At 31.8% G+C, this 27,662-nt stretch overlaps 1 protein-coding gene across 1 annotated transcript in view; it reads left to right on the top strand.

Annotated features, from left to right (window-relative positions):
* The first annotated feature begins 3,431 nt into the window (after positions 1 to 3,431).
* Positions 3,432 to 27,662, top strand: part of LOC145277486 (WD repeat-containing protein 82-like) — a 51,512-nt gene continuing 27,281 nt past the window's right edge. The window contains exons 1-3 of the mRNA XM_080128912.1: positions 3,432 to 3,873; positions 13,147 to 13,244; positions 22,582 to 22,648. Coding sequence (XP_079985038.1) covers positions 3,713 to 3,873; positions 13,147 to 13,244; positions 22,582 to 22,648 — 326 coding nt within the window. The 5' untranslated portion in view covers positions 3,432 to 3,712. The remainder of the gene's footprint in view (positions 3,874 to 13,146; positions 13,245 to 22,581; positions 22,649 to 27,662) is intronic.

The following is a 27,662-nucleotide window of genomic DNA, read 5'->3' as shown; positions in this document are numbered from 1 at the left end:
TATAATCGGTTTGTCAGTATTTGTTATATGATTGTTAAGATAGATGAAATCTGACTATGAAAAATAGATTGGAGGTGGAAGGATCTGAACGCTCAATGTTTCGCCTGATTTATGCAGGCTTTTTCAAGAGGAATGGTCATTGACATTGATTTATGTGGGCTTTTTCAAGAGGGATTGGTCAATGACCACCCCTCTTGAAAAAGCCCACATAAATTGGTCGAAACGTTAAGCATTCAGGTCCTTCCACCTTTTTCTTTTTTACATGGGCATCACCACTTATTAAGGTCCAAAGACCACTCGAGGATAAGGGTTAAGAGTGTACAGTAGTCAATTGAACAATATAGTAATTGTTAGTAACGGAAATTCAGTAAATTTGTTAACTTAAGTGGAACGGCTCATCAAGAACTTGTTTACGTTGGACTTGAAGACAATCAGATTGTAGTCAGCTGAAAAGCAGGAAAACGGAAGACAGTTCCACAGGCATGCAGTTCTAAGAAAGAAGCTTTTTTCATAGAATCTACGTTTAGGTTTAGGCACTGATAAAGAGTGGGGGGAATTATTGATAGTGTTTTCAGCTAGACGGGTGTTTCTTGTGAAAGTTTGGTTAGGGAGGACCATAGATTGAAGCAGAGTCGAGCACTTGCCATGAAACTAATGATAAAGCAGAGATAAACTCGCAACATCTCTTCTGTGAGATAGAGGTTGCAGAGAAGCTACAAGGCTACGAAGTCTATTTTGAACTTTATCAAGGCAGGACAAGTCTTTTCTAGCAGCTCCTGCCCAAATGTGGCAACAGTACTTCATCCTTGGACGAACTTGGCTCAGGAAGGCCAGCCTCTTGGCGTCACAATAACACCTCAAGTCAGGCATTCCCAAGCCTCCTTCACACAGACGTTGAACACAGATCTGCCTGCGAACTCAATGTTTACCTTTGTCCCAAAGAAGCGATGACAGCTGGCTTTGTAGGGATCTTAGATAGTTCTCATTGTTAGTTGTTTTTGTTTTACGTCATATCAACCCTTTTCAGGTTATTTAATGCCGAATGCAAAAGAACAATTTTTTAATAGAATATATTTGTTTTTTTTTTAAGTCAGTTTCTATTTAACCCATAGTTGGGACTCTAACAGGTACTACCACTCCGGGTCAGAGTGGGCCTGGGAGCAATGGCAATTAAAGGGTGGCTCCACACTCCCCAAAGCCCGAAAGCTGAGGCCTCACCATCAGATATAGTTTAAGGTCATATCCAGGATTTTAGATATTTCTCAGGCAGGAGAAGTACAGCTAGTCGGTAAAGAATGAGCAGAAAAACGTAGGTGGTGCACGCCTTTGCTCTGCTCTTCTGCTGTTTCAACCTTTGACTTTTGTTAACAAAATGGAACCTCTGACTAATTCTTTTCAAACTGGAGACATGGTCCGAACCACATGCCAAGGATCCGAACTGGGCCGTCTGTCCAGCTGAAGGGAGCAGAAAGGAAGTCGGTGCCCCTCCAGGTCTCCAACCACAGACCAGTTGACTTGCTGTGATTGCTTTTGGCCTCCATGGTCTTTTCGTATTGTGTAAGTGCTTCTGTCTCAATGTCTTGGAAGCCCAACACAAAGACGGTGATGTTGTAGGACTCATGGTGGAGTCACCTCTCATAGGAAATGTGGTTCAGTAGAATAACCAATTTATAATCGGGATTTATCAATTTTTAGGACCGAAGTTGCGTGTGTCAAAATTTGACTGAAGTCGAAAGTAGGAGTGTTTCGCGCGATCATTAAAGGTAAATTTAACGGGATCGCCGATTAATAGAAAAGTTTCACCAATCCACATTCCTACATAAAAAATAAAAATGAAATCGAAAAAATAACGACACTTGACAAAGAACACAAAATTGCAGTATTAACATGAAATAAACAAATTTATGTGTTAGGAAGATTAGTTTAAATTGTTCCAACATAAGTGTGTGGAATGTTCATAATGAAAGATTAATGAAGTGAGGATTTTGTGAGATTAGCATGAGATTTAAAATGACAGATTTTTGAAGATCAGTGCCACATGTGGGCTTAAAATTAATGTGGTTATTTTCTGAGAAAAACAGTCCATAAATCATATCAGCGAATGCGTGTGTGTGTGTGTGTTCATATCGTAAGAACAGTAGTTCAAAATAAAATTGTTTCAAGGAAGATTTAAATTCTCGTTCAATGTGGTAATTTTTCATAATGGGAATTAAGGTTTATGTGCATTGCGCGTAATTTCAGGACAGAGGATTCTAACGTCTCTCTAGGTGATGGCGTTATCCTGAACACGTGTTAACACTTGAGAAATCAACGAGGAAACTAATTTGATTTTTTTATGTATTTTTTAAATACAGGCCTTCTCGAATGTTCCAGCCTGTTCATTTTCTATGTGAGGGAGTGTAATATAGTTCCTTTTGTTTTATGTGTGCGTGTGGTCGCATCATGACATCATGTACCTTCATACGCGTGCGCGTTGAAGTCGTGATCGCTCTGAAATGTTTCTGCCGGGAATTTATTCTGGTTGGGCATTGCGGTTGCTACAATGTCATCGGTGAATGCGGAAACTCTGGCTATCGATCTAGCAGGCGGAGCGATCCTACGCAGGACCGAACTTGCCTCTCCGCACCTCAGCTTGCGAAGTAGCGGCTCCAACGCAAACACAGCGAACAGCTCTGACTCAGGGATCAGGAGATAGCAAAGGATTTTGAACGCTTTCCATTTATGTGTACCACTGCTGTCGGCATGCGGTACAGTACGGAGATCCATTTGCGGAAGCCCGGTTAAAATTCAGCGGCCTCTAAACAAGATGCCAGGAAGTGATGGTCGACCTTATCAAAAGCTTTGGACTGCTCTAAATTAATCAGCGCGGCTTCTGTGTCGTGTTCTATCCTTCCCGCTAAGATCGTACGTATCAGGTGAAATTGTAGTCGTAGTAACAGCAGTAATACAGGGTGTCCAGTCCACAAAGTCTGGCTACATTATGCAGCCAGACTTTCCACAAAGTCTAGCTACATTATGTAGCCAGACTTTGTGGACACCCTGTATATATATATATATATATATATATATATATATATATATGAGAGAGAGAGAGAGAGAGAGAGAGAGAGAGAGAGAGAGAGTGTGTGCGTGTGTGTGTGTGTGTGTGTGTGTGTGTTTGCGGAGATATGTAAGAGACAAATAGATTTAAAAGCTAAGTTTTGTAATCGATGAATGTCAAAATAAAATAATATTTAAAAAAATAATTGTTATTTTTTTTTACTTAACAAAATAAAACCACAAACATTTTTGTTTTGTTTACATCACGAACAATAGTTTTGTGATAATTTAATAATGTGACCCCTGACCTGAATGACACTTAAATGGAAACCGGAAGTGTACTAAAGTCTGTTTACTACCCATTTACTGCGAACCTATATTAACGCGTAAATAGAACCGGAAGTGTATAAAATATATTTACTGCGGACCAGTGTGGCTTAATTGTAACTCTTTTGATTATCTTCCTATTCTCATTTTGACATTTTTTCTTCGTCACTTTTATGTTATTTATTGACCGGATAGAATAGGTTTTTTGTTGTTATAGTTAAGTCTATAACTTAACGCGATCCTATTCTTTATTTGTTGATTGGTTCTAATATATTTATTGTCTATCGAGAGTAACAAGCTCGCCACACCATTATTCTCACGTCCGACTAAATAATGCACATGGAAAATGAAGTTGAATGACACCGTCATCCGTAAATTTCGCGTTGCCAAAGTCTTCAAGGAGAACAGCGACAAAATAAATAGTATCGACTTCTATGCAAACGGGGAGACACTTATCTCGAGCAGTGATGATGAATCCATTGTGATTTACGACTGTCAAAACGGAACGTAAGTCGAGATGATATCATGAGCACAAAATGGGGGATTGGTTTATTTTAGGAAGAAAAATTGTCTTCCTTGTTTTTAATTAGTGGAAATATCTAGTAGTTCAACGAGTTTAAATTAAACATTAGCCAATAAACAAGAATGAAGATCTCTCGTTATTTTTATTTATTTATTTATTTTAAATTTAATTTATTTACTAAAGCTTGGTACGAAATTAAAATTTACAATCATTCCCCCACTTTGTGGCCATTTTTTTTTTTTTTCTTTTTTAAGAAAAAGAAGCGCCTTTTTGTTTTTATCTTATATATTCTGTTATTTTATCTAGCATCTAACCTAAATAATGTAGAACATTTTGCGGGGGAATTATTAAAATGGCAAGTGCTTTAATAGATCAACCCCCCCATGGCTTTCAATAACGAATTACAAAAGCTGAAAGGTAACTACACAAAATGAAACCCGTGTTCCTGAAAACAAACAAACTAAAACGAACAAATATATTTACATAGTTGCATTATATTTTCTTTAGTAATTTATATATATATATATATATATATAGGACATTTATGCATGGTAACAATATTTTCTGTTCATTATAAATTAATGGAGTAGTTCCGTCCGCTTTAATGGAAGAATTAACAAAGACTCACTCCTAATGTTAATGGTTTTGTAAATTTGTACGTGAATGTTAGTGCACAAGCTGCACAACTGCACAAGTCCGTTATTTTGTTTTGTGATTATTTTCTAGTGTTTTTCTTTTTTTTTATGCAGATAGTTTATTTTTGTAATAAAAAATAACACTAAGAAATAATCCCAAAAGATTGAAAGGCGACAATTTACAAAAATTACAATACAAAGATAAAAAGTAATGCAAATTCTTTTTTTTTAACATTCCGTTTCAGGCTCCCGGATTTCATTTTGTGTACTCGCTGCATTTTGTCTATTGTAACTCTAACCAATATCTGCAGTATGCACTTACCGCGCTATTTTTTTTTTTTTTTTTTTTTTTAAACTGTTAAGTGATTACGAAACACCCTTGTCCCTTCCCTTTCAAAATAATAACGTTATTTCAGTATGGTAACATAAGTGCATAAGTACCTTTATTATTTAAAATTGTTAGGTGAAAGTACAAAATACCCTCCCTTCCCCATGTTAAGAGTGGCTTTCAAAATAATAACGTTATTTCAGCACGGTAACATAAGTGCATACATACCAGGTTTAAACAGACCATTTCATTATTATACTGATAATATTCCACAAATGGGTACTAATGAATGCACTTACTGATCCGCGCTATTTTTTTAATCGTATTCTGAGGAGAAACCAACACGTTTGAAATGTGTAAATATGCAACAAGAATCGTGGTTTTCACAAAATGGAGTCTTACGAGATGTCGCTAAAATTTTATTAAAATATAAATATTTATTTGAAAAATATAATTTTCACCCCGCTATTCACAGACGCCAATCTAAAATTAAAATGTTTACTTTTTAGAAAACCGTTAGTTTTTAAGTATTGCTTTTGTTTGTAATATTTTAATCAAAAATGTGGGGTTTGTATTACTGTACACATAGATTCGAAAAAGTTGTCAAAAAACAAATATATAACAAATGTTATCAAAGGCAAGATAAGTTTTCTACCAAACTGGATATATTTTTCGTGTTTTTATTCAATGTAACATGTTTATTTAGCTCGAAAGCCATACACTCCATACAGTGTTTACCGATGTATGGAGTCTGATTCTCTCTTTAACACGGTAAGTTTGGGAAAAGATGTTATAAATAAAAAACCGGATAAAATACTGTTAAAAACTCGCTCAATACATGTTACCGTGACATAGGTTGACATATATTCGGCGGGTTTTTAGTAGTATTTTGTATAGTTTTTTATTTATAACACCTTTTTCCAAACTTACGGTGTTAAAGAGGGTGTGAGACGCCATCTTGAATTTTCGAATACATCGGTAAACACTGTTTTTCGAGCTGAATAAATATGTTACATTGAATAAAAACACAAAAAATATATCCAGTTTGGCAGAAAAGTAACTTATCTTGCCTTTGATAACATTTATTTGTTATATATTTGTTTTCTGACAACGTTTTCGAATCTGTGTACAGTAATAACAAACCCAAAATGTGTTTTTTCCATGTCATGATTTTGTTATTGATTTTTGTATTTTATCATTGTCTATATTTATAGTTTTTTTTTTTTGCTTCATTCACAATTTAAACCTTTTTGCCAATTCCAAAAATTGAAATTAGAATCTGGATTTTAAACTATTTTTAAAAACGGTTTTAAAATCAAAAATTAAACGATGTAATTGAACATTAACACCCAGGGACACGATTTCCACAAGTTTTAAAATTTCATCAGAATTTATAATAAAATTAAGTCCGCCTTCTTGGTGTTTATATCCGATTACTGTAAACTTCGAACCGAAATACGTTTTTATTTATTATGAAGTCGTCTACAAAATCCCTTAAATTATATCACCAACATTAGATATTTTTACACTGTCATATATCTGACCCATTTTGTCTGAATTTTATTGTTTGATTCGGTTTTAGACAATTCTTGTTGGCATTGTCTTATTTTGGAAGTGAAATCGGTTTATTGCCGATTGTAAGCGCCCTTTCCGGAGATTACCGACGGATTATTTTTTTATATCTTTTCAGACCCGGAAAGAAGGTTGAATTGATCTGTTATCCCACATCTTAAACTGAATTTATGTCTAGCTTTGTTGCAGTCTGAAATAGCTAAATAAAAATATAAACAAAATACGTTTTTATTTTTTTTCTATTTTATAACTTTCCCTTCAACAAGTCATATGTTTATGCTCGATTGCTCATCGAGGTTAAAGTCTAACTTAAAAAAGAAAAAAGTCATCGTTTACAAAATTCCATACATTCTCTTTATTTGTTGTTTTGTATCAACTGACATCAATAATCGTTTTCCCGCTTAAAACAGAAAGTGAAAATAATGTCGACATTTAAAATTCCCTTTTTTTCAACCCAATAGATTTCTTTTTAAATAAACTTTTTTAGCGTTTATTTTATTTTAGATTTTTGCTTAATAATATTCTGCTGCGTTGAAAACAACTAGGGGCCACCGCCCAACTTAAACTTTCTTCGTCCGTATTTACTTACCACTACTCCTCTCCCTAAAAAGACAAAGTTAGACTCGGTTTTTAATGTGAATATTTTAAGGAACAGTCTGAATGATTACGATCAAAAATAAATAAACGATAAAATAAAGTAACCGAAAATACGAAGGATGTAATTATTAAAATCGAACAGATATTACACAGATAAAAATGGGGTTTGTAATCCACAGACGTACGAAAAAGCAGTCAAAATTTAAATAATAAAAAAAATATCAAAGACAAGAAGCTGTTACTCTTCTACCTATCTGAAAAAGTTTAATGGTTTTACTTACTTTAAAACATTTCATCGGTTCGATACAGTGTTTACCAATATATGTGAAAAAGCGAAATGGCGGCGAGTTAAATACGTGAAGTTTGGAAAAATGAGATACGAAATACCGTTAGAAACCCATCGAATATATGTAACGATTAACATATTCGGTGGGTTTCTAACGGCATTTTGTGTAATATTTTAGTTTTAACTCATTTTTCTAGACTTCACGTATTTAAGTCAGCTCATCGCCATTTCTTTTTCACATAAATCGATAAACACTATGATTGTCGAACCGATTAAACGTTTTAAAGTGAGTAAAACCATTAAAAGCTTTTCCAGGTAGGTAGAAGAGTAACTTATCTTGCTTTTGATAACATTTATTTGTTATATTTTTAATTTTTGGCCGCTTTTTTCGTACGTCTGTAGATTGTAATACAAACCCTATTTTTTCTCTATTCGTTAGCTTTTTACATTTAATAGTTATATCGCCCCCCCCCTCTCGGAAAGTGGTAATACCAGGGAGGACTCTCTTCTCGGATCGCTTAAGTTCTTTTTACTACTTGCAAAATGAATGGCTGATCATGTCGACTTCCTCATTTCGCTTCAAAATTCAGGAAATAAACCAATCTTGGCTTTGTTTTACTTTGGCAACCCCGTTGTTCTGCGAGACTGAACATGGCTGTGTGCGAAATATTCGTTCCTGGCAATGTTTTTAAGTCAAACCTCAATGTAATTGAAAAAAAAAAAATTAAAAAAAAAAAACACCGTTTTTTTTTTTTTTTTTTTTTTTTTTTAAATATTTTATAATGAAAAAAAAAAAGACCGAGTTTTTTTTTTTTTTTCATTTGCATTACAAACTTCATTTTTTTACATAAAAATAGACTTTTATAATATAAATTTAATTTATTGAACAAAAAGTTTTTTTTACATTTCTCGTGTATTTTAATCAAGGGTACTCCTTGGGCGTTGAGTTCCATAGCGACCGGCAGAATTATTTAATGGTCGCTCCCTTAGTCTCACCCCCTAGTCAAGTAACATTTTTTATTTACATATTTTTATTTATTTACTTTATTTACCGATGTTGGCTTAGTAACTAAACGATTTATTGATAATTTCGTAATCCTTAAATGCATGCCGGAAGATTTAAATTGGTTCATTATTGTTGTTATGAAAAAAGTTTCATTCAACACACAAAACCAAAAATACATACTAATGATAAATGATTTATTATTCTATTCATTGAAATTTACTAATTTTTAAATGAAAAAAGTTTAAAAAAGAAAAAAAAAGTTATGTGCGCATGTAAAAATGTTTGTAAAAGTGAGAAATTATTTTAATATTCAGTTTAAAAAATTGGTAGTTTTTATTTTTTAAAAATTAGATCCACCTTATAAACACCCCCAATCTCCCCATGCTTTCGGAATAAACACTATTTGGGGAGGAGGTGAACAAATATTTGCAAAATTTAACTGATATTTGTTGTCAGCATACCCACCTGCAAATACTATTAAAAAAAAAAAGAAAAAGAAGGGTTCAGTGTCCATTGCAGAGAAGTAGATTTATTTATCAATAAAAGTCATTTAAAAAGAAAATTGTGGGGGTGGGCCTAAATGTAAATATTTACCAAAAAGTTATCCGCTCATGTAAATTAAGTGTTTGTAAAAGTGAGAAATTATTAATGTTTAGTAACTTTTTTCTTTTAATATTCATAAAGAGTAAAACTTTTTTTCGATATTCATGAAAAGAGTTAAGCCAACGCAAATAAATAAATAAATGAATGTTTGTAGAAGTGACAAATTATCAATAACTGGTTTAGTTACTTTTTTTTTTTTTAATTCATGAAGAGTTAAGCCAACGTAAATAATGTTTGTAAAAGTGGGAAAAGCAACGTAAGTAAATAAATAAAAAAAATGTAACGTGCGTTTGACTAGGGGAGGGGGGCTAAGGGATCAACCATTAAATAATTTTGCTGGTCGCCATGGAACTCAACGCCTAAGGAGTACCTAATCAAGCATTATAAAAAAACGTATCCAATACACAAGTGACAAATGAAAACATCTTTTTTTATATAATTAAATCTCATTTTCAAAAAAGATGATTGAAAAAATTTCATTTCCAAAAATAAAAACCTATATATATACTAGCTGTACCCGACCACGCATTGCTGTGGCTCTGTTTATTAAAATGTAACACAAAAATATATATATCTTTGTTGTCAATAGATACACAATATTTTGAGGTGTCTCTTTTTCTGTGCAGATGTAGAGATTGTCTGATTTATCGACTGTAGAACATCAACATATACTTGTCCATGTGAGGAGCAATCATGGTGTAAGTCACACAAACGTAAAAATTGTCCCTGAATCTTGTTAATGGCTATTGCAAACGCCAAGCAAATTGTCAAGTGCAATATTTTAAGTTTAAATTGTATATCCGTTTAAATCATTCAATGAACATCCACTGCCCGTTCTTCCTGAGGTTGACAGAGGGGAAAACATGAGGATTTCATTTTACTATAAACATGTATGTTAACATGCGCTGGAAAATCTCGTATTGTAAAAAATTTAGCCGATTTTCTTTTTGTATGTAAGTATAGTCTTTTATCAAAATAAATCGATGGAAAAATTGAAAAGAAAACTGTTTAAAGAATAAACCAACAAAATAATTGGGAGACCAATGATAGTTCAGAATGAAGAAAAAAAGGATGTACAAATGTTGAAGGATAAGTTTTAAAAAAATGGAAATAGTTTAGTAAACTTCTTTTTTTATTCAAAGAAAATATATTGCTTTCAAATATTATGAGAATATCCGTAAACATTTTAGTGCTTTTTCTTTATTGTTGCGATATTAGGAAATCGAAATATTGATTTTCAAGTGAAACCAATATTATCTACTGAATTGTCATGTCATAGTAATGAAAATAGCCAAAACTTACAAAAAACGATAAGGGAATAGTTATCGAAAAATTAGAAATTTTAGCTATTTCCCTTGTCTTTACGTCACGTGACAAAACAAACATAGCCGAAATCGTTTTTTCGTGTAATTATGAAAGACCAAAATAATTGTTACATGACAATTAGGTAGATAACATTGCTTATTGTTGAAATTGACAAAAAATCTAAGGAGTTATGTTTTTTTTTAATTAAATATCAACTTTTTGGCTGGCTGATTTCATTACAATAAGGAGGAAGCACCCTTTTTATGGGCCAACCAGTACAATGGACATCTCCTATATATATTTTTGGTACTCTTGCATAATTTAACCTGGATCATCTGGATTTTTCCTCAATTATGGTTCCGGGTTGACTGGCAGTCACCGAATTAAGCCGAGTAAAGTAACAGATGCAGACGAATTTCAAAACGAACAAACTGAAAAAAAAAAAAAAAAATAGAAATATAATAAATAAAAAATAACAGAAACCTGCTGTTAATTTATTGAAATATATATATATATATATACACCGATGAAGACTGAAGGATCGGTCGAAAATATGTACTTATAAAAAAAAGTTTTTTAATCTTTTTTCATATTATTATTTTGTATTCCTGCACGTCACCAATTAAAAACAAATAAAGAAAAGTTATAAGCTTTTATACTTTTCGCATTCTTTTTTATTCATATATATATATATATATATATATATATATATATTCCCCAATATAGTTTTATCATTTTTTGCAATTTTTATATCGATTTTTTTTTTTTTTTTTTTCCAAGAGAATATACAAATTATTTTTTGTCAACAGATGTTAAGAAAATAAACAGAAAAAATACCCCCATCATTAATTAATTATGCAAAACTTGCGAAGTGTGCACTGTTTTGCGGTTGTTGTAAAAAATGGAACGGAAATTTAAATTTTGTTCCATTTTAATCTTTTCTTTTTTTTTTTCATTGTGCCCCCTCCCCTCAAACGAATGTAATCAAAAGAATAACATTCAACAATTATACTTTTTAGATATAAGAAAACGAAAGATTTAAAAAAAAACAAAAAAAAAAAAACAATTTTATTAATGAAAGGGAAATATAATTTTTAAGCAAAAAGTCAGTTTAGTATATCTTTTTTGTTACTTTTTTTACATAAACAATGTTTATTAGCAGGCCATGGTGAGACCAAAAGTTCCTTTTTGTGATGTTACGTGATGGCAGGCAGTGGTAATTAGATTTCCCCAAATAAAAAAATAGCCACATCGTTACAAAGAAAGCCACCTATGTATTAAAGAAAAATTGATAAAAGAGATATATAAAAACATGCATGAGTACGATGAAATTATTATACCAAAATGTCGAAGCAATCCATCCAGTGGTTAGTTAGATTATCAATTACGAACATACCAAAAGTTTCATTTTATATATATATATATATATATATATATACACACAAACTATAATATGTAGGCAACTTTAGCAATGTATATATACTAATATAACTACCTTCAGTGCTATACAAAATTGAATAAGGAATCATGTCTTTGTGTCTCCAGCCATAACACCATATTAACTTATTTTTTACATTCTATGAAATTCAATGGGAGATGGGGGTGTTACTAAGGATGTACTCAGCATTTAGTGGGAAGAGATGGAACTAATTGTTTTTAAAGTAAAATTAGTCTTTAATGTAATCCCTTGAGGCACACCTGGTGTTTCTTGGTAAAGGACACACATTGTGCATTCCAGCTTGAAATTCTAAACGCTTCACATTTGACAAATTTGATCGTTTATTTCTATTAAACTAGAAAAATGTTAAGGGGTAAAACATTGTAACCCCTTCTTCTATATGTGGTAATAATCCAAATCTATATATCTATAAAAGTGAACGTGTCTGTGTGTGTACATTTCCCTACGCAATAACTTTGTCAATTTTAAGTCTACAGACTCGAAATTTGATATACAGGGTACTGAGATTTGGGAAAATCTTTGATTGGTTTTCGGCCAGAAATTTGGCTGTTAAGAGGTCCAAGTTCAATGATTTGACCTTTGAAAACTCTACCAAACTCCTCCGCCAATTTTAGGTCTAAACACTTGAAATTTTAGATATAGGTTCCTTGGACATGGATCTAACTTAATAATTTGATCCCCCAAACAAATGTAAAGAGGTCATGATAGGGGTCAAAGTTAAAAAAAAAAAAAAAAAAAGTTAAAAATTTCTGGTCTAAACATTTGAAATTTTACATAAAGGGTATTCAGGGATAGGGCAAGCTTTTTAATCGGTTTGGGTTGAAAATTTTTAGTTATCAATATATAAATGTATGTATGTTTGCATGTCTGCCTAAAACTTTCGACAGAGGTGACTGATTTTACTAAGATCAGTATCATTTTGAAGTTCGACCTTTCAGACGACAAATATCGAATAATTGGCTAAAAACATTAATATCTTTACCTTCAACTGGACACTTTTCAACCGGGGGGGGTCGCTTTTTTCACCGATATTTTTGGAAGTCATCCTGTCCTTTTGATTGTCTAGCTTTAATTTAAATCTACGTCAGTTGCGGTTTGGCGGTGGTTGTAACAGCAAAGACGTCAGGTTTTTTCCCCCGTTCTTTTCCTCCTTTGCGGTACGGGTTCGAGCCTGCCTTTCTACTACCACTTTTTTTTTTTTTTTTTTTTTTTTTTTCCTCAACATACACATCCAAACAGCCGGGCAATGCCGGGCTGAAATGCTAGTTAAATATATGTATCCAAGTGGCCTAGGTAAAAAAATATTTTTAAATAAATATGATTATAGGAGATATATTTCCCAAATCCTAGGAGTTTATGGAGACAGAAACTAATTATATAAATTATCTTTCTTAAAATTTTCTTTAGTTTGTTTATTGTGTTGTGATCCATCCCAGCATTTAATTTTGTAATTTTCTTTTTTTTAGTCCAAAAAGAACGCTCAACAGCAAGAAGTATGGCGTGGACCTCATCAGATATACTCACACAGTTAATACAGTATTACATTGCTCCACCAAAGTTGATGGTAAGTATATGCGAATCGCGATTCTTTTATCTTTGTATACGGCATTTTATTTGTGTTGCGAAAGCACTGGAAATTATTCATGGCATTAGAAACAAAAATGTCTATTTTAGCAGTGTCAGCTTCAAGCTGTTCAATCAATACCAGCAGACGTTAACGGATTTGTTATTCATCTTTACAAATATGAGACATCTGCCACTATTTACTTACTCTTCCTTTAGATCCGGTCCTACCAGATTAGGTTGTCTGAAGATATTGGCTTCCTGACCTGAAATGCACCAAACATTAATGTTTTAACTCTTGTAAAACTCAATCATGTTCTGCAAAGTCAAAAACAATTTTCCTCTACAAAATAATCAAACAAAATCCCACAAATAAATATTTGAAAAGATAAAGAACTTAAAAAAAAACTTTTGAATTATGCATTAAATAATCCAGAAAGGTTTGGTATGCTAGAAAAAAAAAAAAAAATTAATTCTCTTCACGAGTAAAATGTTAGACAACATGGTTAGTTTTTAATGTGGACAAAATGTACCCCCCCTCTCCTCCCTAGCTGAGGAGAGAACAAATAATACACTTTCATCTTAGTCCAATACATACGGGCATTGTCGTGGAGGAGAATTGGAGTTTTTCTGTTGACTAATGCTGGGTGTTGTTGAAGTTTCTGATGCATTTTATCGATTTGTTGTAATGGTTTTGCCTGCATTCAAAAAACTTATATATGAGACCAGTCACAGACCACCAAACGGTCAGCATGACCTTCTTTTGCTCCAAATCTGGCTTAAGGAAATGTTGTGGAACTTCATTGGCATCTAATCACTGAGTTGAGCGTTGCCAGTTGTCGTAAAGAACCCACATTTTATCGCAAGTCACAACCCGGTCGAGAAACCGGTCGTTCTTGTTGATATTGCGAGTTGTTTCAGCAGCTTTTCGGCCTAGCTTGAATTGAAATAAGAAAATTGTGCAAATTTGCTTTTTTACCATCGTCTTCAATGTTCTGAAAAGAGGACAATTGTTTTAAAATGAATTCAAACAATTAAATAGTGAAAAATGCTCTTTAAAATGATATATAAAGGTATTATCATGATAACTTATTTTATTGGTTTGAAAATATAGGTTCTTTTTTACCAATTGGCATAAAATATTAACCATAGAATAGTATTACGAGGGGCGTGCAATAAGTAATGCCCCTGACCCACTTCCCATAGCAGTAGAGCAACGAAACTTAGCACAGTTATTAGTCTTTCTCTACATAGGAACCACCCAGAGTTATGCATTTCTCCCATCGTTTGATGCAGCTTTGGAGACCGTTTTTGTAGAACCCTCCAGGTTGGTTCTCCAACCATGACTTCAGAAATCAAGGCTGCATCATCTGGGAAACGCTTTCCTTTCAAAAACAACTTCATGGCTGGAAAGAGGTGAAAGTCAGAGGGTGCAAGGTCAGGAGAGTAGGGAGGATGGGAGAGGATTTCATAACCACACACCCATGCTTCTGATCTGGTGACATGCGAGTTGTGGACCGGAGCGTTGTCCTGCAGGAGGAGGGTACCTTTGCTGATCTTGCCCCGCCTCTTGATTTTGATAGCTTCCTTTAATTTCCTCAAAAGTGAAGCATAATAGGCTCCTGTAATTGTGGTACCCTTTGCCAGAAAATTTGTCATCACTACTCCGTCCTGGTCCCAGAAGACTGAGCATGACCTTGCCAGTGGAGGACTGCATCCTTGCCTTCTTTGGAGGTGGTGAGTCCAAGTGCTTCCACTGCATTGACTGGGCTTTGGTCTCTGGATCATAGTGATGGACCCAGGTTTCATCCTTTGTAAACAGTCTTTTGAAAAACTTTGACTCATCTTCTTGGCACATCTCCAAATTCATCCTCGAGCACTCTATGCGATCTCGCTTCTGGAATGGTGTGAGCAACCTGGGAATCCATCTGGCAGACATCTTATGCATATGCAAATGGTCATGAATGATAGTTTCCACAGACCCTGTACTAATCATGACATCTTGGGCTATTTAGCGAATAGTAATGCGCCAATCTTCTTGACGGACAGATGCCTCATCAATGGCAGAAGGGAGGCGACCAGGTCTGGGAGCTGTTTCCACAGACTTCCAGCCATGTTTGAATTCACGATCTCAGCGTTTTACAAGGTCATATGATGGGGCATTATCACCATAAGTTTCTTTCATTTTATCAAAAATCTCCTGTGGTGTGCGTCCTTTCAAATACAAAAACCGGATCACTGCTTGACATTCAACAGGCTCTATTTCACACCTGACTCAGTTCAAACACCTGTAAAACAGAAACCACAATTAGTTCAGAGCTGTAATTTGCTACATAACCCATAGATATAAATCATTGCACATGCAAAATTTCAGCTAGATCAGACAACTGCACGCCCCTCGTATAATCTTCAAGAGGCCTTCAAATTTGCAGATATTTTCGTCCCATAGAACCAAAGATATGAGCATTTCAGTATTCAATTTGGCTATATATATATATATATATATATATATAATTAAAAAGTTTGACTCATGTCCAGGTAAACTACATCTAAAATTTCAAGTGTTTAGACCCTAAATTGGCAGAGGAGTTTGGTAAAGTCTGCAAAGGTCAACTTTTTCAACTTTGACCTCTTGGCAGACAAATTTTCACCCAAAAACTGATTAAAAAGCTTGCTGCATGTCTGAATACCCTTTATGTAAAATTTCAAATATTTAGACCCAAAATTTGCTGAATAGTTTGCTAGAGACTGCAAAGGTCAAATCTTTTGCACTTTGACCGATTGGCAGCTAAATTTTTGGCCAAAAAACAATTAAAAAGCTTGCCCTATGGTTAAATACACTTTATGTAAAATTTCAGATGTTTAGACCAAAAATTGTCTGAGAGGTCAAATTTTTATAAACTTTGATTCTAATTTTGCCCCCTTAACATTTATTGTTTTGGGCTTAAATCCAAGTTTGATCCATGTCCAAGGAACCTACGTCTAAAATTTCAAATGTTTAGATCCAAAATTAACGGAGGAATTTGATAGTTTTCAAAGGTCAAATTGTTAAACTTTAACCTCTTGACAGCCAAATTTCTGTCCGCAAACCGATTAAAAAGATTTCTCCGAATCTCAGTACCCCTTATGTCAAATCGCGAGTCTGTAGACTGAAAATTTACAGAGTAGTTTGGTAGGGAAATGTACACACACAGACAATTTCACTTTTATAGATATCTATCTTCTACTCTAGTAGTTTCTTACCCAGAACCGCTGGACTTTGGAATTCCCTTCCGAGTTCCTGCTTCCCCAACTGTACTGACATGCAGAAGTTCAAGTGTAACGTGAACCGACATCTTGCTGCCCAACTCCCCACATAGTACCCCTATAGCTTATATCCCTGATAGTAGCCTCTGCAGCAAAGTGGCAATGTGCCTTGTTTGGTGTGAAATTGCAGTAAAATTAAAAAATAAATAAAAAATCTCACCTTTTTGGCAATTTTATAAGTTCGAAATCTCAGCAACTATTGGTCAGAATTTAACAAATGAAGGCTCGTTGGAAAGGTAATGATCCACATTGTGTAGTAGGCTATGTGACATTTGTTCTTAAGGTTACACATTAAGGGGATCATCCATCATCCAGAGCCTATTTTTGGCACTTTTTATTTTTACCTGTTAGAAATAAGTAACCAATCATTAAATTTTTACAAACTAAGGTTTTTTTGAACAGTTTTTAGCTTAATTTATGTATCACTAAGTGTAAACTTTTTCCTTTTAGATGTTAAATATAGAAATAATTTAACATATATTTATTTCACCAAATCTATAGACAAGCATTGAGAATAATCTAAAGTTTGGAATAAAGTCTCCCCTTGCTGTTATTTCGATTTTTGAAATCATATTAGCAAGTTTTAGTCGTCTCCCCTCCAAGTTCAGAGATTTTGGGAGATATACATACATACAAATATGTCCCCTGGTGTTCCTTGATAGAAAATATGCTTAAATATATTTTAATTTATGCAAATTTGGTATTTATATGAAGATTAATAATTCAATCCTCAGTGCAGACGATACTAAGAATATGATTGCAAATTAAGATTTCTACCTGGGCATGGCTGAAGGAATGAGATCATACCTTCCATCCCTTTCTGGGTTAAATAAAGGGTTCCGTTATGTCTAGAGTTCAGGTTACATCAATCGAAATTTGAGAATAACACTCAAGATGAGAACAGTAGCCAATAATACATATAAATTTATTAAAATTTGTTTCAATTAATGTAACTTTACTTACAGCCCTCTCATGCAATCAATGCTGAGTATATCCTTAGGCTCCTTTCCAAAAATTGAAAATGTAACAATTAAGAATTTAAAAAAGGGGGAGGTGGGTAATAGAGTGGTATTGGCTGAGTGCAAAATGACATAGGAATCTTTGATCCTGGACAATTCTAGATAGCTTTGCTAGGATTTTAATAAAATAGACATTTGAAATATCTTTTTGTGTTTTGTTGTCTTTCTGAATTTGTATTTTGTATAAGAAAAGATTGGATTCTTCTAGCGTATCACCATGTGTGACAACTTAAGATTTGAATGACTCACTGGGTTTGGCTAAAATGTGCAACAGTTGGTAAATACTCCGCCCTAAAAAAAATCAGTTTTTTTTATTGTTAAGCAATTTAGAAAGTTTTTATTTTTAAGTAAAAGAACTTTTATTTTTTTTTCCCATCTAATTTCTAAGGAGTTAAATTTTATTTTAAATCAATACCATTTTGTTTTTCTTCCCACATTGTTATGAAAGGAAACATTTGATGATCTAAAACTGCTATTTTTAACTTGGACAAAGCAGGCGAAAGAAAATGCTATTTCAAATGTAGGCTGACAGGCCGAGTAACAGACAATTTCTTATCAAGAAGCTTGGAATCTATAAAACAATTTGCACTGTTTAATGGAGAAATGAGATTATTTGTTTTAGAACCATTGTCAACAAATATGAAATATTTTCTTTTTACAATAATATTGATTTATTCTCCACTAAAAAAAATTAGTCCAAAGTAACTTTGTTGGAAGCTAAATGTTTTTAAATTTTATATATTATTAAAAAAAATGCACTATCTCAGTTCGACATAAAAATATGAAAATGAAGACAATTTTTTGAAAGAAAACTATGTTAAAATCATTTGAAAATAAAAGAATAACAACTAAGGAAAAGTAAGGACAGGTATACAAATTGTTTTTCATATCAACAATAAAATACTGATAAATTAATTTTAAAATTTCTATATTAAAAGAAACTAAAAAAATATTTCAGGATCCCATAAAATAAAAAAAAATGCATGCAGGTTCAAATTTCATCTAAAAACTCCTTTCATTTAAAAACAATTAAAAAAAAAAATCCTATAATTTCTCACAAAATTTCTATTTTCCTTTATTATCCCCCTGCCCCTTATTTTTTTTTCTTTACTAAGTATATAGACATAATTATATATATATATATATATATATATATATATATATATATATATATATATATATATATATATATATATATATACTCGGGTTTATTTTATATTCAAAAGTAATGGACTAATGAATTCAACGAGGTTGTTAGATAGTGCTCAATAAAAAGAGCTGATAATACTTGTTTATTGTTATATAAACATGCTCACATCCCGCTGCTACAAATAACCACTTGTTTCAATCAAACAACAGATATCATCAGGCAGCGACTTGACTATTCAAAAGTTCAATGAATAATGGATTTTTATTTTAGGTAGGAACTCTTTAGAAGTTGGAGTTAAAAAACTTAAAACACAGGACTTTAATTAAATAAAAAAGTAAAAAGGGAGAGGCAATTTAAATAAAGTTAAAAGATTACAATGGGGAGAGAGTGATTGAGAAGAGAAAAAAGGAATAGAGACAGAAATAGAGAAAGAAAATATAGAGAAAATATATATATATATATATATATATATATATGATATGGAGAAGAAAAGAAAAAAGAAATAAATGGTTATAATAAAGAGAATAAGAACTAGAAGGAAAAGGAAAGAATAATGAGATCTAGTTAAATAGAGAAAGAGAGAAAGTAAGAATTTGACAGTATATAGAAAAAGAAAAAGAAAAAATCTGCGTGTCAACCAATTTATGAACAATTATACAATTCAGTAATGAAACATATTATTACAAATACAAACAGAAGATACAATCCAAGCGTCAGAAATGAACGTGTCAAAAAAGGCAGTGAATGTATTCGGCTAGCATATTTATCCTCTTACATACGTCCACGAGTAAAATCAACGCAATTCAAACATACGTCTACCATTAATTAGGCCCTTTATGCTAAATGATATAAGTTTAAAGTTTTCGCGTTTTTATTAGATAAATATATGAATAAAAGAAAAAAATAATGATAAAACAATATTAAAATTATTATTAATAACAATAAACATAATAGTAATGATAATTATAATAATAATAATAATAATAAAAACAGAATAAAATTAATATTTATTATCTTTTTAATATAACATATTTAGCCATAAGAGGGGATTAAATAAATTAAATAGGTCCAATAATTATAAATAAAAAACTACTAATATTTATGTATATAAAAAGAATACAATACAAATATATATATATATATATATATATATATATATATATATACACACACACACACACACATATATATATATATCCAAATATGCACACACATACACACACATATATATATATATACATATATATATATATACATATACATATATATATATATATATATATACATATACATGCACATAAGTAAAGGTGTAACTATACTATTAAGTTGGAAGTTTAAGCTATTTAAGTATAGATATAAAGTCATATTAAATCACAAAATAATACATTCAATACCAGATTACTAATAACACAGATACAAGTACACTTACCTATAAATATATTCAGGCAAAAGAAGTAATTAAATCAACGAAATACTCAAAAATAGCGACGCACAGGTAGATAGTACCCAAATTAAAAATAATAAGATACATATGTATATACTCACAGAGAACCAACCGACATACTAATAAGCATATATATACATATATATATATATATATATATACATATATATATATAATCTTATGTATACACATACATACAAAAAATACACAAATATATGCACACAATCATATACTAATAAACAACAACGCACACACACATATATACTCACACATAAATATGTATAATTTACATAAATTATATATATAGAAATACATAAGAATACAAATAATTTGGCAAGGGTACAGATAGATGCATACACACATAGAAACATACAAATGGATTGAATAAACATGGGAGGGTATACCAAATAATATAGAAATATATAGATCTAAGTACACACGGTCATAAAATAAATACATAGACACATACATATACACATAGACACACAGGTATATAAGATAGGAGAAGTAAAGAATGAAATCAGGAGAGGAGAAAGTATATTAATAGAATTTTAATAAATTATAGAAATCCGTGACAATTTTTAATTTATTTAAATTTATATCTAAACTAAATTACTTAAAAGATGGGTTTTATAATGTTTGCAATTAATTGAATTTTTGTGCTTCTTATTTAATAATTTATCTCTTTCTCTAAAAGTAAGTATAAATAATTTCTCATAAAGACATAGGTAGCAAGGCGAGTTTAAAGATGAACAGGTTTTCGCTTTCTTTAAAATTTTCCAATTTACTATTGGGGAGTAACCTTGCTCTACTAGTTCATTGTAATATTTAGACAAGGAAGTTCTATTTTTGTACTCATTATTTTCAAAAGAGCACTTGTGACCGGTAAATCTTTCTTTAAAATTGTTATTTGTCATTCCTATGTAATATTTTTTTTCATTCGGATTTTCCTTAGTAGAAATAGTTGCTTGGTACACTACAGAAGTAATTTGACAATTTCCTTTAAGAGGGCATTTTGATTTAATTCTACAGTTACAACTTTCGGTAGCAATGGGTGTGCTATTTTTGTTTAATATTTTGTTATTATGTTTTTTAATTATTTTTTCAAGGTTTTCATTACAGCTATAACTAAGTTTTATTGTATTTTTATTGAAAATTTTATGTAGTATGTTATTAATAGGGAAGTGCTTTTTAATTAAGTTTAAGAATTTCATTCCTAGATTTGTTTTAAGTTTCAGATTAAAAGGGGGATTGTACCACAGGATTTTTCTCTTACGGTTTCTATTTGTGTTTGGGTGTGTTGGTTCTATGAACTCAATTTGGGTGTTTTTGTATCCACTATCCTTAAGGGCTCTGTTATAGAAATATATATGTTTATTAAATGTTTCAAGATTGGAAGAATTGTCACTGATTCTTTTACTAATGGATTTGGGGATATGCCTAATGATATGCTAAATATGTTATATTAAAAAGATAATAAATATTAATTTTATTCTGTTTTTATTATTATTATTATTATTATTATTATAATTATCATTACTATTATGTTTATTGTTATTAATAATAATTTTAATATTGTTTTATCATTTATTTTTTTCTTTTATTCATATATTTATCTAATAAAAACGCGAAAACTTTAAACTTATATCATTTAGCATAAAGGGCCTAATTAATGGTAGACGTATGTTTGAATTGCGTTGATTTTACTCGTGGACGTATGTAAGAGGATAAATATGCTAGCCGAATACATTCACTGCCTTTTTTGACACGTTCATTTCTGACGCTTGGATTGTATCTTCTGTTTGTATTTGTAATAATATGTTTCATTACTGAATTGTATAATTGTTCATAAATTGGTTGACACGCAGATTTTTTTCTTTTTCTTTTTCTATATACTGTCAAATTCTTACTCTCTTTCTCTATTTAACTAGATCTCATTATTCTTTCCTTTTCCTTCTAGTTCTTATTCTCTTTATTATAACCATTTATTTCTTTTTTCTTTTCTTCTCCATATCATATATATATATATATATATATATATATTTTCTCTTCTTTTTCTCTCTATTTTGTTTTCTCTATATTTTCTTTCTCTATTTCTGTCTCTATTCCTTTTTTCTCTTCTCAATCACTCTCTCCCCATTGTAATCTTTTAATTTTATTTAAATTGCCTCTCCCTTTTTACTTTTTTATTTAATTAAAGTCCTGTGTTTTAAGTTTTTTAACTCCAACTTCTAAAGAGTTCCTACCTAAAATAAAAATCCATTATTCATTGAACTTTTGAATAGTCAAGTCGCTGCCTGATGATATCTGTTGTTTGAATGAAACAAGTGGCTATTTGTAGCAGCGGGATGTGAGCATGTTTATATAACAATAAACAAGTATATATATATATTTTTTTTTTTTTTTTTTTTTTTTGCAGACACTATAAGGTATTTGTCTTTACATGACAACAAATATATTCGATATTTTCCTGGTCATTCAAAAAAGTAAGTATCAACTTATCTGAATTTTAACATTTTCTTTTTGATTTTTAACTTTTTCATTTTCTGTTTTTTATAAAAAATGTTTCTTACTGGCTTGAAGTGTACCTTGAATTTTAGTTGTAGGTCTTTTTGTTTTATTGTAGTTATTTGATGTTTGGTTAATTTTTTGGTTAGTCAAATTTATTTCACTAAATAATTTAATAAAATATAAACTGATGAATAAAAATTTGAATATTGAATGCAACAGTAAATCTTGGGAACATATATCAGAAAGAACCATTGGAAATAAGTAGATATGTAGCTGTAGGAATTTCATAGTCATAGCGGATGATGTACCATCCACTATGACTAGGCCATTTCTACAGCTATGTACCTAGTAAACGCAGCTATTAAATCTGACAGTGATATAGAACAAGAAAGAAAAAGAAGCAATTTTAGAAGTTAGTGTCCTCAATGATGCTGAGTTAAACAAATCTGAGGTGGAAAAGACACCGAAATACCAGGGTCTTATGTATGAATTTTATTATCTTCATCATTCCAGTAATTATAGGAGCAACTGGACTTATGAAAAAGAATTTAAAAAATTACCTGGCAAATATACTCAGTGAGCCAAGTGCAAGAGAATTGCAAACAATTTAACTTAAAGGAATGTTTATGTGATAGCAGGTGAATGTCTGGCATCTGGTAGGATGCCCTATCCCCAGCTAGAACAAAATAAGAAAATTAAAGAAAAAAAAAGTGTATTGTGTGTGTATATATATATATATATATATATATATATATATATATATATATATATTTGAAACAAAATGCTGAAACTGGTCATACAACTCAACTCAAACAGTTATTACTGTTTGAGTTGGGTTGTATGACCAGTTTCAGCATTTTGTTTTGTCATCATACGTCTGTTTTTTGTTCAGTTTTATTTATATTTTTATTAGTATTTCTTTCTAATGAAGCCATTCATTCACTTGTGTAATAGTTATCCCATGTCTTCATGAATTATGTCACTATTATTACAATACGCTGTTGGCCAATTTCTGACTTGATCATTCTCTCATTTAAGGAATTAACTGTTGAAATACAATCCTCTATGTAGGTATTCCAAACAAGAATTTTAGTTTCATTATATCTCAAACGTTTACAAAGCATAAACAACTAGTGGGGGTGCCCAGTATTGCCTGGATGTTTGGAGGTATAAAAGAAAAAAAAAAGTGTTAGTCAGGCAGGCTCAAACCCGTAATGCGGTGACGTGAAAGCAGAAAAGAAAAATGCGAGTTCTTACCGCTACGCTACGAAGCTATAGGAATTGAAAAACGTTCAGATTTAGCGATCCAGAAGTTGACATGCAGAAAGTGAAAGTTAAGTATATAAGTTCATGCAAGTGAAGAAATGACAGCATGCACTTATGTTTGGCTTCCCAAACCAGCTCTCCTCAAGAGGAGGGGAAGGGCTTTGGGAATGTCTTAATGAATAGCAATTGTCTGATATCAAAGCTAATTGCCTTTCAAGATATGCTGGCCACGAAGGCCAGTGCATTTATTTCGATTCCATTTTGCTTTTATACAAAAAAGCCGAACAAACATGCGAGAGGGCGGACGAGCAGGAATTTTATAAAAGTCGATCAAAATAAATCTACCGACGATTTCCGTTCATAAATCGTAGATATTACAATCTAGGGAGTATATAAAAAGTTGTAAGAAATTTTGTTGGTTTCGCTTTTTTTATATGAAAACCACGAAGAAACACATGTGACCACGGGATAGCGTGAATTTTAAGTCACTCAAATAAGACAGAGATGACCTCCTTTCGTAAATTGTAGATATTATAATGTAGAAAGTATATGAGTATATAAAAAGATATTATAATGTAGAAAGTATATGAGTATATAAAAAGATATTATAATGTAGAAAGTATATGAGTATATAAAAAGATATTATAATGTAGAAAGTATATGAGTATATAAAAAGATATTATAATGTAGAAAGTATATGAGTATATAAAAAGATATTATAATGTAGAAAGTATATGAGTATATAAAAAGATATTATAATGTAGAAAGTATATGAGTATATAAAAAGATATTATAATGTAGAAAGTATGAGTATATAAAAAGATATTATAATGTAGAAAGTATATGAGTATATGAAAAGATATTATAATGTAGAAAGTATATGAGTATATAAAAAGATATTATAATGTAGAAAGTATATGAGTATATAAAAAGATATTATAATGTAGAAAGTATATGAGTATATAAAAAGATATTATAATGTAGAAAGTATATGAGTATATAAAAAGATATTATAATGTAGAAAGTATATGAGTATATAAAAAGATATTATAATGTAGAAAGTATATGAGTATATAAAAAGATATTATAATGTAGAAAGTATATGAGTATATGAAAAGATATTATAATGTAGAAAGTATATGAGTATATAAAAAGATATTATAATGTAGAAAGTATATGAGTATATAAAAAGATATTATAATGTAGAAAGTATATGAGTATATAAAGAGTTCTAAGAAACAGTAACACCCCCCCCCCCGAAAAAAGCCTTTGCCGGACATAAAAAAAAAGTGCGCACACATACACATTTTCGCTTTTATATAATAGATAGACTAGCGGGGGTACTCGGCGTTACCCGGGTGTTTGGAGGTGTGAAAGGAAAAAAAAGTGTTAGTAGGGAGAGAGGCTCGAACCCGTGATAAACATGTGACGCAAAGAAGAAAAGGAAAGAAAACGTGAGAACTTCCCGCTATGCTAAGAAGACATAGGAAATGAACAGCGTTCAAATTTAATGATGTCAATCAAAAGTTGACTTGCTAATGAAGGAGTTCACACAGGTGCAGAAACGAACACGATGTTGGCGAAACCAAGCTCCCTCGAAAAAGGGGAACTCTCAAATGAATAGCCTTTGTCTAATATGAAGGGTTTTCCCCACATTGGTCAAAGCTAATTGCTTTCAAGATGTCCCGGCACGAAAGGCTGCTGACGCTTTTGTATTGGTGACTTTTGCTTTATATATACGAAAAAAAACAAACACACAACAGAACAAAATAGTGTGCTGGACGTACAAAAAACGCGTGCGTCCGTTCTGTCTTTCATAAATATAGACGATACCATATTGATTGTGGTAGGGTTAGGGTTAGCAGAATTAACCAGCAAATTATATATATAGACGATACCATATTGATTGTGGTAGCAAAATTAACCGGCGAATTATATATATGGACGTTAACATATTGATTGTGGTAGCAGAATTAACCAGCGAATTATATATATAGACGATATCATATTGATTGTGGTAGGGGTAGGGTTAGCAGAATTAACCAGCAAATTATAAATATAGACGATACCATATTGATTGTGGTAGCAGAATTAACCAGCGAATTATATATATAGACGATACCATATTGATTGTGGTAGCAGAATTAACCAGCGAATTATATATATGGACGATAACATATTGATTGTGGTAGCAGAATTAACCAGCGAATTATATATATAGACGATATCATATTGATTGTGGTAGGGGTAGGGTTAGCAGAATTAACCAGCAAATTATAAATATAGACGATACCATATTGATTGTGGTAGCAGAATTAACCAGCGAATTATATATATAGACGATACCATATTGATTGTGGTAGCAGAATTAACCAGCAAATTATATATATAGACGATACCATATTGATTGTGGTAGCAGAATTAACCAGCGAATTATATATATAGACGATACCATATTGATTGTGGTAGCAGAATTAACCAGCGAATTATATATATAGACGATACCATATTGATTGTGGTAGCAGAATTAACCAGCGAATTATATATATGGACGATACCATATTGATTGTGGTAGCAGGATTAACCAGCAAATTATATATATAGACGATACCATATTGATTGTGGTAGCAGAATTAACCAGTGAATTATGAGTGTCCAAAGTTCGTTGAACATCAGAAAATTTGCCGTCTTGTGTGCACTGTTGGTTGAAATCCAATTTTCGTAGCAGATAACTAAAAACAATTGAAAAATCCTTACAAATGTGTCATCCAATGGTTAATGAAAATTCATAAAAGCATTCAAGCCTGCCTAAATATTGGATAAAATCCCATTACCTCTCAAAAAAAAAAAAAAAAAACCCACAAAAATAGCAAAAAACAGCAAACCTTTGTTCATATATTTATTTCAACAGCTAACACACTAAATCTTAATATGATTCATAGCAAAGTAGAGATCAAGCTAGATTTTTCTTTTAATAGTAAATCAGTAATATACATGTGACTGGGGATTGTTTTTGAATGTGGTATTCCTTAGGAGGAAATCAGTTCAACCCACCTAGGATTAATGCTGTTGACTATAAATCAATAATAAAAAAAAACACCTTCAAATTTGAACCATGTAAAACTTTGGGTCGGCATACCAATAGATGAGGAGCACCAGAATCCACCATCCTATTTAACCCATTAATCTTTACTTTTATTATGGGGAGAGAGTAGTGCTAGCCTCTCGCTCCCTTGCCTCATTTCCTCGGACACCTCTATGCGACATGTCCTTGTTGCTGGCACTGATCGATAAGTGTCTCTTGGAATGCTTCATCCCTAGGGCTGCCAATAGTTTCTGGCAAAGTGATTGGGACCTCCGCACTTGTGACACTGCACTGCATCCTGCTGGTCAGGGGTTGAAGAGTCTGCAGACACACAAAGAAAAACTCTGCATTGCTTGGTTGCTGCAGCAATAGGCTCATCCACCTCTACCTGTTCTGGCATGAGAGTTCGAGCCCTAGTAAGAATCTGTTCCAGGGTGCTCCATCCTTGAGAACTCGCACAATTGTTGTCCATCTGAACCGGTGAGTTCCGACATAAAACTAGGACTGTTTAAAAATTAATATATTGCAATATCTCCTTGATATTATTATAAATTAATACTTTTGTTACCTCTCCCCCATCTGACTGCCTCTCCAAAATATGTGATTTTAACTTTGACAATTAAGTGTGAACATCCTGA

This window comes from Euprymna scolopes, chromosome 1 (genome assembly GCF_053919585.1).
Source record: "Euprymna scolopes isolate OS-2025 chromosome 1, ASM5391958v1, whole genome shotgun sequence".
Lineage (NCBI taxonomy): Eukaryota > Metazoa > Mollusca > Cephalopoda > Sepiida > Sepiolidae > Euprymna > Euprymna scolopes.
The sequence above is the reverse complement of the archived record's forward strand: the minus strand, read 5'-3'. Positions and strand labels throughout refer to the sequence as shown.